The sequence below is a fragment of the Haliotis rubra genome, unplaced genomic scaffold (genome assembly GCF_003918875.1).
Source record: "Haliotis rubra isolate DU_JTF1 unplaced genomic scaffold, ASM391887v1 Scf545, whole genome shotgun sequence".
Classification (NCBI taxonomy): Eukaryota; Metazoa; Mollusca; class Gastropoda; order Lepetellida; family Haliotidae; genus Haliotis; species Haliotis rubra.
The window spans coordinates 273,432-289,750 of record NW_025767241.1 but is presented as its reverse complement, the minus strand read 5'-3'; the positions used below and the strand labels follow the sequence as shown (position 1 = coordinate 289,750).

At 39.9% G+C, this 16,319-nt stretch overlaps 1 protein-coding gene across 6 annotated transcripts in view; it reads right to left on the bottom strand.

The window, feature by feature from the left end:
- Window positions 1-16,319, bottom strand: part of LOC124253579 (hemicentin-1-like) — a 143,390-nt gene that overhangs the window by 60,684 nt on the left and 66,387 nt on the right. For 5 of the 6 annotated variants that reach the window (XM_046687386.1, XM_046687385.1, XM_046687383.1 and 2 more), the window contains one exon: window positions 6,024-6,281. In XM_046687386.1, the coding sequence (XP_046543342.1) occupies window positions 6,024-6,281 (258 nt within the window). The remainder of the gene's footprint in view (window positions 1-6,023; window positions 6,282-16,319) is intronic. The other variant, XM_046687384.1, reaches the window with a different exon arrangement.

Sequence of the window (16,319 nt, the reverse complement as noted above, 5' to 3'; positions counted from 1 at the left end):
GCTTAACACATGGTCGTAAAGCATGGCAGAAGTAGGTAGGCCAGATGCCATTAGCTTGTTTTAGAGAGATGGAGTTGATGAAAAGGTAACCTAACGACAGAATACACCTTCCAAGATCCATTAGAAATCAGAGGGACTATAAGCGCTTGTTAGAAAAATAAATAATAAACCACTCCTTTTCCATGTACAAAGCACATGCTCAAAGTGTTGACATGTTACCTTTTATTATCCCTGATAATCCAGGCTGCCAAGAGGCGCTAGAAAGTTGAATAGTCACATGATTTATCCCACCAGGTACCCATTTACTCTGCTGGGTAAATAGAGGCAATTTGAATAATCTCACTTGCCTGTATTCAGTGACTGGATATCGGTCTTGTTTCCAACCTAACGGTGTATCATTCGTGCCTCCCGTTGAGGGCTCAACTGACTGTGCATTCTGGCAAGAAAAACACGTGTCATCCCCGTTATCTGGTTCATTCACCTGACCGTGACCTGGTCGACTACTGTATCGTTCATGTGCTACCTGAACTGCCGCCACCTCGTGGATCAACTGATTGATTTTGAAACGTGGCCTCGAAATAGTCGTGGTGTTTCAAATTTAGTAATAGTAGTAATAATAATGATAGTAATAATGATATTGGCATGACATGACATTGGCATGACATTTGGACTCAGCTCCCCATTGTTCTCGGTGCCCTTGGTTTGGTACCTCCTGATCTCTTGGCGCAGATCAGGAGAGTGCCCGGGTTCTCCGCCGGGAGCACAGCCCTTCTGACACTCTGGGTAATGCAGAAGGCTGCAGTGCTGGGGAGCCTTCCTATTCACCGGAAAGTTCTTGGTGGGTTCAACTAGGCATTGTTTCCTGAGAGAAGTCCCATTCGCTGTCTGGGCTGCGAGTAGAGGGGGCGAGGGCCCTGAGCTGATGATGAGCCTTACCAGCCTGACTGTGCCAGGATCACCCGACCCCTCTCTGCTGCATTTTCATCTTTAATCTGTAAACATAATAGTGCACATTCATAATGTGCTCATTTACACGCTAGCAACATGCTCAAAGCGCAAAAATCAAAAGTACATAGGAAGGGATGATGACAATGTTATATTCATAGAACTGGCGGAAGAGATAGGTTTTGACACTCACTTTTAATGAATCAAACCCTAGAGAAAGTTTAAGATCTTGGGGAAGAAAGTTCCACACGTAGGGGGCATAATGTTCAAGAAATCTCTGACCAAAGCACTTGAGTTTGTATTGTGGCACTGTCAGTAGGTTCTGGTGTTGAGATCTTAGTTCCCGTGCTGGGGCATAGGCTGATATCAGCTCTCATATGTATGAAGGAGATTGCTCATGCAGAGATTTATATGTCATACAGAGAATTTTGATCTGGATCCTTGCTTTTATTGGAAGCCAGAACAGGAGTGATGTGGGATTTCTTGGAGGTGAGGGTCATGATTCGTGCTGCCGTATTTTGCACCTTTTGAAGTTTGTCGAGGAGGACATCAGGGAGTCCTACATAGGGCTGTTACAGTAGTCTACTCAGTATCAGACATCTAGCTAGACAATTAGCAGCTTCCAAGGTGATCAAGGGATTAATCATTCGGAGATTCCAGTAGCAAGTCTTGCAGACGTTATTAATCTAAGCTTCAATTAAATCTTGTGTATCCTCTGGACCAAGGACTGTAGATAATGCTGGGATATGGAATTGTCTGTCAGGCTGGCTGGGCAGCTGATTCTTGCAATAAAATCCCATCTCAGTCCAAGATATACGATATCACGATGTCTTGTTTCAAATTGTGTTCCTCCAAAATCTAGAGAATGGATTTCTGACATCTGTGCTGCCGTTGCTAGGGCAATCAGAAACAGCGTTTTCTGTGTTAACAATTCAAAGGATGTCAGCTCTAGAGGCTTGTAAATGTCACTGGTGACACTACGTTGAGATCCCAAGCAGGAGCCTTAAATTTCTCTTGTTGGTCTTCCAACTTAAACGACTTACTGACTGACTGACTGAGTTTGGTATTACGCCCCTTTTAGCAATATTCCAGCAACATCATAGCGGGGGACACCAGAAATGGGCTTCACACATTGTACCCATGTGGGGATTCGAACCCAGGTCTTTGGCGTGAAGAGCCAACGCTTTAACCACCACGCTCCCCCACCGCCCCCCAACTTAAACGAGCATAGTAGAACTAGTAATTCAGGTACTTTGGTCAACTTAACGCCGGTTTTCATGGCGATAACTGTGCTGAGCGCAGCCAAGTAGGTTTAGATTGTTGAACCTTTTAAACACCTCGTCTGTCGCAGATGACACAAGTATTCCACCACTTGAGAATGAGATGCTTTAGTTGTAGTAAATCCTTTCCGCCATGCATATAGTTTAAATTTCTTCCACCTGTCATGAATCGCGTGTCGATCTGCTTAGAGCAAATGGTACTGCCTTTGCCGATCTGGGAGAGTATCCTCTTTACTTTAGGCAAGCTGTAGTTGGAACGATGAGGGATTCCAGTGAGCTTGCTTGGTGTGCGGATGGACGAGAAGGTTCGACCACTCTGGTAGTTTGGACTTCCGAGTTCTTTGATGAGGATGGGAAACCATACCCTCGCTGGCCAGTAGGGCACGACCAAAATCAGTTGCAGCGCTGTTGTCTGGTTGATTTTCTGTAATACTTGTGGTAATAGTACTGGAAGTGGAAATGCGTACGCGTTTAGTCCATCCTAGAAGATGCTTAGAGCGTCTGTTGCCCATGCCTGAGGATCCGGCACCAGTGAGACGAATGTTGGTAGCTGTTTGTTGAATTTTGTCGCAAACAGGTCTATCAGCTGGGGATCCTAATGCCTATGATGAGCCGAAATGCTTCTGGATGTAATATCCATTCCGTCTGGGATGGTTGGAGTGGACAAGATAGAGCGTCTGTCATGACATTCTTTGCTCCTGGAATGTGACACGCCTTTATGTAGATGTTCAGGTCATCGAGAATGCTGAACAGGTGAAAGGTGATCTTTAACAAACTTATTGAATTTGTGGATCCTTGTTTGTTGATGTAAAACGCTACTGTGGATTTGTCCGTGTGGACCGTGAGCATTGTGTTGCTCAGTACCCTCGACCAATATTGTAAGGTGTTGATCACTGCTTTCTTCTCCAACTGGATGATATGGAGAAGTTCATCCTGGCTCGACCACTTCCCTGCTGCAACTTCGTTGTCGAGGTGAGCACCCCATCCCTGTAGCAACGCATCTACGTAAAGATGAGTGTTGCAGGCCGGCTCTGTTAAATAGGTTCCTCCGCAAACATTCAACTTCTGAGTCCACCACAAGAGCATACAGCATCAGGTTGCCCGGTAGTACAATCGGGTCCATACTGTACAGGTGAGCATTAACAAATCTTTGCCGTGGGCGCAACTGTAAGCTCCCTCTGCGGGTCATGTCTTGAGCTGAGGTCAGTAGACTGAGAATACATTGCCAAGTTCATAGTGCCAGCGGAGAGAGTATTGCTTGATCCTGTTTTGGTTCCAACTGTTTTGGTTCCAATTCCGATTTTAGGTGATTACTAACCATCTGCTGCAAATCATGTCCTACGTTATGGGTAAGCGGACATAGGAACCTTTGCCATGTCCGTAATGGAAGCGGAGAGACAACCAATTCTGGAATCTTGGCTTGAAGCTTATCTGATCAATCTTCCGGTAATATGTAATGAAGATGTTGTCACCAGAATACCAACAATGTGCAGCGATGATGCATAATTCGTCGTCTCTAGATCGGCAATAATCTATGATGTACTGGGACTGCCATCGATGTGAAGTCTATTTATAGTAGATTGGCTGCCGAGAGCAGAAATCGTCTAACGCTTGTCGCTGCAAGTCCCCAGATAAATAATTTCTGCTGACAGGGGAAGTCCTCTGCTACCCTGCTAAGTGGACTGTAAATGGAGCCTTTCCCACATTGAACGAGTTGTTTACAAGTTGTTTGGTACGTGAACTCCGACCTCCTTCTGCGCAGGGCGTTGTCTCTCATGGACCAATCAGATTCCAGATATATGACATCACCAGTGTTGCAACAAACTGATCACCATGGAAACTTGTGCAGTCGTTGGTTCCTTCGTCATCACTCAGTCTTGTCCGTAACCTCGCCATTTGGCTTGTCCCGGAATAACACGAGTGAACACGGGTGTAGTTGGTTGAGTAAAGCATGTGAAAATATTCGCCGCTTAGAGCTGATGTAAGTAGACTATCCCTCTGACAGTTGCGTCTCTATTCTCTCTATTCTTCAATTTCTTATTCTTCACTGAAGACAATGCAGTCTTGTACAGAATTTCTGATGAAGTTTCCACGCTGTCTTAAGCGTCCTAAAATATTCTTGCATACCCCAATTCTGTTGTAATACACATATAGGTTACTGTAACGTTGATAACTTCATCACCTCGTCGATTATAAGTCGAAACATTCATCAAAATGAATGTTAGTCTAATAACCATAGGGACGGATGCGATGTCTCGATGAGGAACTGCAATGACGCCAATCTTAGGCTGGTGTCGTCTGTGAGTATGTTCCCTCGATCTCTTGTAAACTGCACATGCATGATGTCGAATGGAGAAAATATAAATGTAGCTACATTTATGATCGAGATTCATCTTTGGTGCTTTCTCAAACGTTGTGTGACATTATTGTAACTTGCTTCACAAACATGCCTGGGACGAAGTTCTGTGATGTGGGTAGAACTTGACAAAATGCAGTGTAAGCGCTGATAAACGCTGAGGCGCTGTCTTTATCCCTGATGACAGACGTGGTTGATCATCAAACAGCTGGGTAGCTGTTGTAATTGCATGGGAAGTTCATATCACCGATGAAATAGTGTGCGTAATCGTTGATCTTAAAATCTAGATGAACATCTACTGATGATATCAGTTGATAACTTAGGGGGGTTTGCAAACCCTGTAGATGACTGCATTGTTGAAATCTGCCTGTAGATTTTTGCCATGAGGTTACTTCCTCATCTGAAAAACTGACGTCACCCTCTTCATCCAAGGCCAACTTATCCAACATCTCCTGATCCGAGGAGCCATAATGATGCATGTCCTTGCGCGCAGACCTGCGAGCAGGCGAACGGTCCCAGTGCGTGTCCCTCCTAGGGTCTTCTAAACGAGGATCCTCTAAATAGGGATCCCTCCTAGTGTCTCGTGTAAACTCTCTGAGCCTTTGCGCAGGCTGGTTCCTTGAGGTAGAGGCTCCTGATGAGAATCTGAGTGCAATGGTTACGACCATCCGTATCTTTGAACATAGTAAGATCTTGGAGAATGACTTGATCCGCTTCTGCATGAAGAGCCTTTCCCTGATGTTAGTAGAATTTTCCCAACTCCTAACTTCAGAGGGTGAAGATCTCCGGGAGTGTGGGCCTTCCTCATCATCCAAGACAGCTGTAGAAGCTGTTGTCCCTTCGCGCAGGCTGGTAGACCTAGGAGATGTCTTTGTAGCAGCTTTCTCATGTGCAAACCGGCGCTCCATCATAGACATCATCTGTTCTGTGAATTGCTTCATAAGCAATCCTGTGCATTTCTTTTACACATTTGGAATTTGAAACTTTGCACCATTATCTGTCAAACTTATCTATCCCCCACACTGCCATGCGCCCTCGCAGATAGTGAACGGTCCTGAAGCTCTTTTCTGCTTGCAAACGTCAACCCTTGATGATGATCGAAGAAAGACCAATGTCAATATTCATTATTTCATCCCCCTACTAATGTACCAGGTGCTCGTTGTATACCTGGGTAACTTAAAACATAAACAACAAAACTACAGTTTTTGATATTCGAATCTCAAATATGATGTTATTTAACATTCAGTTTTCGGTATTTGAATCCCGAATCTGAATATTACTTTTTTATATCTGGGATCCGAATCCCAAATCTGAATATCTTTTTCATGTTTTAAGATCTGTGGATAAAAAGTTTGATGACCATATTTGGTAATCCGACATTATGAGCTGTGTTACCATCATTCACAGGATAGTTTGATTTGAATATTCTAACACATACTCACACTGGACATTGATGTTGACCTGAGCTGTGTCTGACAGTCCGGGGGTGTTGGAGGCAGTACAGATGTACACTCCTCCCTGAGTCCTGGTGATAGGTCTGTCAAGTACAGCCCCATCCTTGCTGTAACCACCTGGACCTGTCCACCTGTAGCTTGTTGTTGAAGGTTTGCCTGGTGTGATGTTACTGCTACAGTCGATGTTGGGACTGGTGTTCTCTGCCACATCCTTGTTGCTGGGGACGGAGGTGATCACTGGGGCATCTGATGAACAGAGGTGACATATAAATATACATATACATCCAGCAAATCCATTTCCACAGTTGTTGGCGTGAAGATCAATAATATCTCCAATACATCAGATATATTGCATTTTGTCCAGATGTTAAATAATGTTTAGTTAGCATGAGTGTAAAGACCAAATGTTCAGTCACCGACAGTTTCTGGGTGTTATACTCTTGTGCATCGGTCACCTCACTACTCACCTCACTACTCGTTGACTCCAGGATAATGTAGCTCATAGCTCGAATCAATAAGACTGGTGTGTCATTTAAGTTTGAAAATAATACAGATACTGTTCTCAGATATTTCCATTTGCCTGGCTTTTTAAACCAAACAAAGACCTGTGGAAAAGTTTGACAGTGGCGTTATTAACTCTAACACCTGTAATTAGGACAACTAACAATATATTGCCAATGACAATTTTGGTTCCACCCGCCAAATTCAGGACAAACATTCTACAACATGAGTCCAATCCAATCACAATATTTTCACTACCCCAATTTCTAGATTCAGTCAGTGCTATTGAACGACCCCATCTAAATTACATTGCTTGACACAATACGTGAATGTGCATTACATCAGACTGAGAGGTGCCATCTAAAACAACTTGCTTAACGAAATACATGAATGTGAATAAGTGTTACAAAACTTATAAGTGTTACTAGAAAGTGCCATCTAAATTAACTTGCTTGACCGAATACATGAATGAAATTACATTAAGTGATTGACATTAAATGCAGTTATCAAACCATTCTCTGGCATCCTTTGCATTTGCTTCCGAAATCTCGTGTTTACTTCCACATTCTGTTATCTGCTGCCATAGTTACGTCACTTAGTTACCAATGACGTCATGTATCATATGCGTGCCGATTACGTCACTTTCTGAATGTCATTCGCGCCAATCTCATCTTGCCGTCAACATCATTCTGTAAAATCCCCACCCTAGCTTGCCTTGTTATTATATATTTTGCCATATAAATTCTTACACATTTCAATCCCTCTGTAAATGCTCCCAATTATAATTGTTATTGGTGAGGCGAGATTCTTGGAGGCTTAAACATATTATAACAATGTTCTAAATAGGGGTCCTACTTTTCAGTTGGATCTTATTTTCCCTCCACTTATCAATGGTGGGGACTATTTTGGCATATAAATATATTCCTACTTCTCAGCAGACATGTCTTTACCTATCATTTTGCTGCTGCTATATCCTGCTGTTGCTGGTGTCTACTCCGTAGTCGCCCAATTCAACTCCTCTTCCATAATTATTAAGTTAGGGCCCCTCCAAGAACCGCCATGCTCATGACCATTAACCCACAACAATTTTAATTATTTGTGTTGTATGCAACTACAAGGTGCCATCAAAAATAATTTTCAATAATAATGTAAATCAGTACTACATTAGACTGGTAGGTGCCATTTAAAATGATAGTTAAGATTTCAGTCTTCCTCATCTTTCCCCCCAGTATCCAACAGGCAAAAAATCTAATCACCTTTTGTCCTCAGTTCTAGCTAGCCAGTTCTAGGAAACTGTTCTCTGAAGACAATAATGGAGGGTGGCACAGCTTGGCACACTATCCTTCTTATCTTTCCGTAAGCTTCGTGGCCATTATTAACAGTCAGGGAAAGCGGCACAGGAATGCTTTGAATCTTGCTCCTATACAAGATTCGTAATTTTGAAGTTGAATTACATTAGCAACATTCCGGGAAGATGTTGTCATTCAGTGGATGCATTCAGGCATTCCCATGACGTGAAAGTGGAGTGATCTCAAGCTAATGTGTCTGGGATTGGAGTAACAATCTGGGTGTTGACATGACAACACGACAAGTATTTGTTTGTTGATCACACTTTCACCCCAGAATATCAAGCTGTTGCCTATCTTCCATGTACTATAGAGCTATAACAACCAGTAAGGAAACTAACTATAGTGCTGCAGTCTTTGTTAGCTAGTGAATGTGTTATGTGCATAACTTGCCCTCAGTGCATCCAAGTAGTTCCCAACATTTCAACATGCTCTTTTTATTGTTTGTTAGCTCACATGTGCTGATAATTTCAAAACTGATTACTTTGTTGGCTTTATGTTTATATCATTGGCATATGTAAATGACACTTTTAAGACTGTCTTCATATTGCTGGACGTGCCATCATGAAGTGCCATCATGAAGTGCCCTCAAATGACTAGACAACCCAGTATCACAAATGATCAAATAGTCCCAAAGAATAATCTGGATTAAACAATTTGAGACACAGATCAACTTAAGCTCTGTGTGTCATCATGATACCAGGGTCATATGACATATGAACTCCAGCTTCTGAAGCGAGGAGATTCACTGTATGCCGCATAAGATCGAGGTTGATTGGCTACATTGTACATGTAATTAGGTCATCCATATAACATGACACATTTGACTTGATGCCTTTCATGTCGTATAGAAGGTCTGCATCCGGTACATCCCAGTACAGTAAACCATGGTTATAAGGAACTTTAAGGAACCATTAATTTTAGTTTGCTATAACCGTGGTTGGTGCAGCTAAGATCTCTGACTTTCACAATGAGTGAAAGGAAACAGTTGTGCATGACCATTGTAGATCCTACTGCCCTTGGTCCTTGAGGGCTGGATGCAACTGGTAGGAGAGGGAAAAACAAGCAAACATTAAGGCCTTGAAAATCACTGAGTGCATCCAGAATGAGATTGTGCTGCGTGAAAGAGAGCAGTATGAAGATACATTTGTTTCGCGAAGATTCTAGTGCTCTGACTGAACAGAGAGAAAGATCTTCGGTACCGTTATGTTAGAGGACAGAAGACAATGATGGCATTATGCAGAGTCTATCCATGCAAAGCACACTCAAACTTAAAGGGCCTGTTCTGTTACACCCATTGAAGATTTTATGAACACTTCAGTCAGTTTATCAGCTATAGAGTTACCTCCCCCAGTAAACTCTTCCCAGTGGAGATAGATTTGTGAGCCCTGCATGTCGTCTGCTACCCAGCAGCTCTATTTGGGAACCAATTAACTAAAGTCAGACAATTATGCAGTCCACACAGTGTAAGTTTTGTTTCTTTTATCTGAGTAAGGTTTTTTTTTTTGTCACTTTCAGCATAACTTTTAGTCAGGAAATGAGCTTTAAATGTACTTCTAAATGTTCTGAACTTTTGCTGTGGTTTGGCTCCATTGGCAGAGGTCACAGAATTTTACTTCACTGAAAATATGATTGAATTCTCTCTTTATTGATTATTGATGTAGGAATCATTTCCATGAGTTAAATGCATTCTTTGTCTCATGTTAGAATGTATAATGTAAGAATTATAAATAAGCTAAAAGACTTTGTACAGACTAATTTCAATGACCTTTTGAACTGACAGAACTATTGTAGAACTAATTTGAACTTTTATGTCCGTTTCAGTCTTTTCACCATATACTATCAAGTACTACCACAAGAATATGTCAACTAAAAATCATCACTCATCTGTAACGCTCTTATGCATCAACAAGATTCATTAAAATCTTGATAGTTGGTTAGATGGCTGTATCATTTACAAGATTGACTAACTGGTCACAGTACAGGGCCACTGATCCAGAGGGATTATTGTTTCCAGCCAACAGTCTAATTACGAATCCTAGTTGCAAACTGGCCAGCCTCTGCTCCCTTGACCATGACGGACACGGGGACTGGGCTACTGTCCACCCTGGCAGAATTTCTTCAACCTAATCATTGGGACATTAGGAAGGGTGGATGCCCATCAGATGCCGTTATTTGAAAATATCCCCGGTAGTTCGTGTCTGATTGTAATCAAGTATCCCAGCAGTGTAGGCTTTTTCAGATTTTCAAATGTTTGGATGGTATAGTGACTGATCCAATTTGATCCTATTTCTGTGTTTTTCACCTCAATATTTAATCATGTAAAAATATGATGTCTATTATGTATGCTATGATATAAAAAATGCACATTTGGTATATTTGAATCCATTAACTAAACAACCCCACTTTGCCATTGCAAAATACATCTGAAATTTTACTTAGGTATATAGGTATATACAGTTTTTAACGAAGTACACAGCAAATGCTTACATATATTTCTTACGTAACAATGAAGTTCTGTTCGTATCTTCAAAACAGTGTCTGCCCATAAGTTTTTTTTTCAGGCAATCAAACTTGCATGCAAAACAGCGATTACTACTCTCTTGTTGTAACCCTTGTTTGGTGGTAAACCTACGCAGGTTATTTGTCATTCACTTGATGGTCAGTTAATGAATTTATAACAGGTATAATTAGTGATAACACCACTCAGATTACCCGACAAAGGTTCCCATTTAGCATTTCTTGTGCCTGGAGTAATACTCATCATTATAAATTGAGGTCTAATGTGGCAAATGTATTACATCTTATGTAATATGCGCATGGAAGTGGTGGTGGTGGTGGAATTGGGTTTAACGTCGTGCTTGAGAATATTTCGCTCATATGACGACGTGCATGCGTTTGTATGTGTATGTGCGGCTGCTTGTACTAGCCCAGACTGAAGCTGGTTTTATAGTGCTATCCCACTGTGATACCATGCCGCAGTGAAGCATGAATACCCCACTTCGACACATTATACTAACTCCGAGCCGACCAGTCCTTGTTGTACCCATTAATGCCGAGTGCCAGGCTGGGACCAACAAGTACCATATTTTAACGTCTTTTGGTATGACGCAGTCAGGGATCGAACCCGCGTCCGGGCAGACGCTCTAACCCGCATGGAAGTGCAGTAAGGGGAATTATCAGCTGAGTTACAAAACAAACATCGATCAAAGGATTAACCGATAACACGCTGATTGATAAATTGCTTTTGTCCTGTACAGAGGATTTGTCAAAAGGTAGTGTTTGTGTATGTAGATTTACTAATCTATACTGAATACACCCTGTCGTAAAGTCTCTTTGAAAAAACAACGTCCTTCCTTCAAAGGATTAACTTTTTTAAGGAATGGCGGACATCATGCAATTAGTTGCCAGGTGTGTTATGTTGGGTGACCAATGGGACTATACACCAATTTGTATCACGATAGATCACTTTTTCGCATATTAGTCTGTTATAAGACACATGACATGGAGCAGGATTCTTTGTCAGCTGCAGATGAATGGCATCTCATTCCTTCATAAATGTGGATATTGATGGATACATTCCCCGAACAAGGTAATAGCCTGATATTGTTGCTATAACTTTAGTCTGTTTTAATTTTAATATTTGCATTTGTTTATATTTATTTGTTATGATATTCAACAGAATCATTTTTGCCGTGAAGTGTAATGAGGCATACAACAAACACTAGGTCGCACTCAGGGCGTGTGTGTTGGCAATCTATAAAATGTCTAAATATTATAATCATGTTATAAATTCACTAAGTATAAGCAGATCATGTGCATTTTATTAAGTTTCAAAATGCATACAAATATTATAATAAACTATTTAGGATTATAAGATAAAATATAAAGACGTACATTGACTTTGTTGTTTCAGTCCTAACGTTTTTTACCACTGGCAGATGGTTAAACTTAAAATGTTTTCATTTGTTATCAAAATAATGCCATTTAATACAACATTCAGATTGACTAGTAGTGAACCCAAGCTTACAACCCTCCCCAAGACTCCCCATGTACTTAGTTAGTCTTACTTTCAAACAATGCTATTATATCAGGCTTCTCACCAAATTCAAGGTCAAACTATTTCTTAAATCAAATTCAACCTCCATTTACGTTAACATTTATATTAAGTCAACTTTACTATGAAATTAAAATAAAAATTAAAAAATTACATCAAAATCAGGATTTTTATCAAAGTGAATATTTTTTATAAGAAACCAAATTATTCAGCAAAGTCTACATAATTTTACAACAAAATCAACATTATCATGTAAAAAAGATTTCATTTTTGTTGATCAGTCTATACTTATACTATCAATTGCGCATGAGGGTGGCGCAGCAGAGGTAACGAACCAGTCATGAATTCTGGGATATCATCTGGGTACTAACTGGAGAAAAACAATAACAAAGGCAACAACCAGTCCATGGAAATTGCTCTGGATCAGTGGGCTTTTACATCTGAAGCATGAAACACCAAGTGACCCGGGTGTGCCAAATGAAATGCATATCATAATTCTGAGCATTTTTACTACCTGTGTATATTTCAAAACACTGATATCTATAAAAATGTAAAAGATCTGTGTATTAAAAAAATATAGTCAATGAAATATTACAGATTTAGCTGTAATCACATTTATTAATTTATATTAACAAGTTTGTTTTGAGCATTTGTCATAAAACTTTTGTTACAGTAACATTTATTCAACAGAATCAATAATGACATCTTTTGACAATGTAACTATTTAAATGTAACTTTGTTACCACAACATAATCTTATCTGTAATACAGACAGACAGACAGACAGACAGTATTCATTCAGTAAAGAGGCCCTCGCCCATAATACAATCAGACTGATATTGTGTTTAGTGGGTGCGCAATACAACTTTGCAGCTCTATGTCCTGGAGTTCAATTTCTGTATATGGTATAAGTATAGGTATAGGCCAACACTGTATATGACAGCATCATTTTTGCTTTGCAAAAGATTTACGACAGAGTAATGAGTAAGTGGTTCTTTAGTGAACTTTGTTATATATTTCTTTCTAAGTATATCATAGGTATTACAAATATATAGTATGTGATATTCATTTTCTATATAATGCTGGCGTCTGGTTTTACAACAGGACATATTATATTCAATTCCATTATACCTGCCACATTCAACAGCCGTATTAAATTACTGCATCTAAACCTTGATATAGCAATTTTTAAATGCATAGGGATATCACAACACAAATATCTTTCAACATTTAACGAAGTTTTGAACTCCTTGTAAAATCTACATTTAGGAGATTCACTAATTGATGAAAACCAAGACTGTATTGTTATCACCTAGCCTTAGCTTGAATAGATACACAGAATATTCCACATTTCCAATTTCTTGGCTTAGCCAAGCATAACCAAATCCATATTGAAACGGGATGTGTTTAACTTTGGTTACCCAGGTTTTATAGCCTAAGCTATCTGGTGATCTGAACATGTAATACAAATTTGTATTTTGAAGTTTTCAGAAATTGATTTGATTTGAGTTTTTACTATGATCATAGTTTCATAATAGGTCCTGAATCTATTATCAACTCCGATGAAAACTAACAAACACTGTAAATAAATACTCTGTTATACCATTAGTGTAAATATGATGTATATATTATGTTCTCATAAAAATGCAATACAAACTTCATGCTAATCAACATTAAAACTCAATCAGTTTTCTTTCATTTCTTTTTATCAAAGGTCCTTGAAAACTTGATGTAATGCATGCTACAGTCCACAACTGATTAATGCTGCCCAGTTCAGCAAGAGAGACTGTAGAATCAAACAGGTGATTCTCTTTAACCCTTCTGATCAGTCTTTCTACATGAATCCTAAGGGATGCAATGGACTGTGTCTCCCATACTTCACTAGGCGTGAACTGTCCAGAGGAATACAGAAATGGAGGAATGTTCAGACCAACACCTTTTCTCACTCAGTATACTGGCAATAGTAAAACCCTTATCAGTCATAACACTGTCCCCAGGTTCCAGCAAATCTAGAATGCCAGACAGTTTAGTTATTTCAACATCTGACATGACACCTGTGTACAGATTGGATACAAAGGTAATAGCACCATTTGGGGCAATGCCAATCAGACCTTTCAGAGTGCAAGAGCTCTTGAAATGGGAGTAAAACATGGAATTTAACACCAAAGCTGAGGGAATTTGGATCCTGAGCTCAGTACAATCTAAAATGACTCTTGTAGATGGGTAAGTTATCTGAAACTCAGGAGGCATGTGTCTGTCTACTGTCACTCTGGAAGGCCAGATAGGAACTGATCCAAGAACAAAATAGAGAAAATTTGCCCAGGTGATAATTTTTCGACTAACTGTCGAAATATGGCAGTTAAAAAGAACAGCAAGATCCTGTTCTGGTAAACCAAGCCTAAGGCGTACATAAAAACATGTACATTTCATCAATAAGGGCCATATTTCTTGGTCTACCTGCAAGAGAAATGGCATTTGAGCATGTATAATACATACTGCACATATTGGAGGCACTTGGTTTTACAAAGTCAAAGAACTGTTTGAACGAAAAAGATGTGTAGTACTGGATCATATCATCATTTCCAGCAAATCTTTCCAGTCCAAATCTCTCAAGGGTGAGCTGTTGTTTTAACAAATCTTTCTCCTCCTCAAGCTCTTGAATTCTTTTTAGAAGCACCTGTGAATCAAACAGACTGATATCTGTCTGGGTCTGAGCTGACAACTGGTGCTCGCCTTCTGCATGAGGGTCACAATCTGACATGGAGTTTGCATTTTCAGGACTGAAAAAATATGTAATTTTCTGAGTAAAATTGATATTTTATACTTATCCTGACTCATGCTTATTTGCTTGTCTTCTTCTTCTTTGCGAACACAGTGGAACACTTGTATCTCTCAATTGAAGTTCCCTTCAATGTAAAATCACTAATTAGTACTCACCACGAGTTATCTTTCCCCTCGCAAGCGCGGGAACGAGGGCGCCACCTCCCGCCATGTGCCTCACTCTCTCCTTATATAGCGAGCCCAACACTTGAATTTACAGGGAAATCCAAAGTGTTATGTGGGGAGGACGGGAGGGCTTACCTCATGAGTCAGGATAAGTATAAAATATCAATTTTACTCAGAAAATTACATATTTTTTCCTTATCCTGACTCATGCTTATTTGCTTGTAGAATCCGGACAGCTATGGAGGTGGGAATATATAATACTTTGGATTTGGATAATTAGTGATTTGAACTGTAATGATTGTAATAACCCTATGGGAACTTCATAAAGGCACTGAACTGATGAATTCCTGCTGCTAACTTATCAGCTGCCATATATGGGTTATTACAATATAATTATTATGATAAAAGTATATACAACATTAATATAAAGCTGAAGTTGTTAATGTGATAGCATAAACTCCTGTGAGTTTATAGTTAATATACTTTTATGAAGTAACAAAAAGTACTAAGCTTAAGATATGCATAAACTTAAAGGTCACATGCAACCAAAAATCAAACATAATTAAAACACAATTATCACTTCTTCATGACATATAATATGCATTGCTGATTATGAAAAACAAATAAACAAAATTATAAGCGTATAATCGCAAATCAAAAGTGCAATATTGTGTACTTGGGTTTACCTCCCTCGAAACGAAGCAGCCGGGATACCGAACCCAGTCAGAGCGGCTGGTGTGCACTCAAGTGTAACGGCTGGTTCATTAGCAGATGCCGCCTTCACGGGTCATTGTGTGTGTATATATAGAGATGTTGGGTTTTGTAAATACATGCTCATTTTTGTGTATAACATTTTGCAATCAACAGACATCATAACATGTCATGTGTTCAAGTATCACACCTGCCTGTCTGTGTAATTACATAATGTGACAGAGACCGAACTCGGGCAATAAATCAATGCGTTTTGTTTATGGTGTATAGCCCGATTGGTGTTAAGTTCAAATTGTATGTGCTCAGTGATCGCAGTTGTGTATTGAATATTGTCATTAGCAGACAGGCAGGCAGACACACACTGGTGTCAATAAAACAAGACATTGAGTTTTGTCTGTGACAGCGACATATCTATATCACAGTTAGAAATCGTGTCAGCTCTAAATAATGACATTGCTTTTAAGTATCGAACTGAGAAAGTGACTGGGTAAGAAGAACGTGTGGTGAAATAGACAAATGAAATTATATAAAACAGTTTATTTACTGTCATAACATACAAAAAAAGCTCGCGCCTGTGAGATATCAACAAAACATTATGAAAATAGCTCACACCAAAGCCTTCACCGAGTATTCACCAGACAGCCCGCTTCCAAGTTGCGCGAACCTATTTCACTGCGCACGTGCTATGAGCGCAGCCAGCTGTTGAAACCCGTATTCCCCAGAA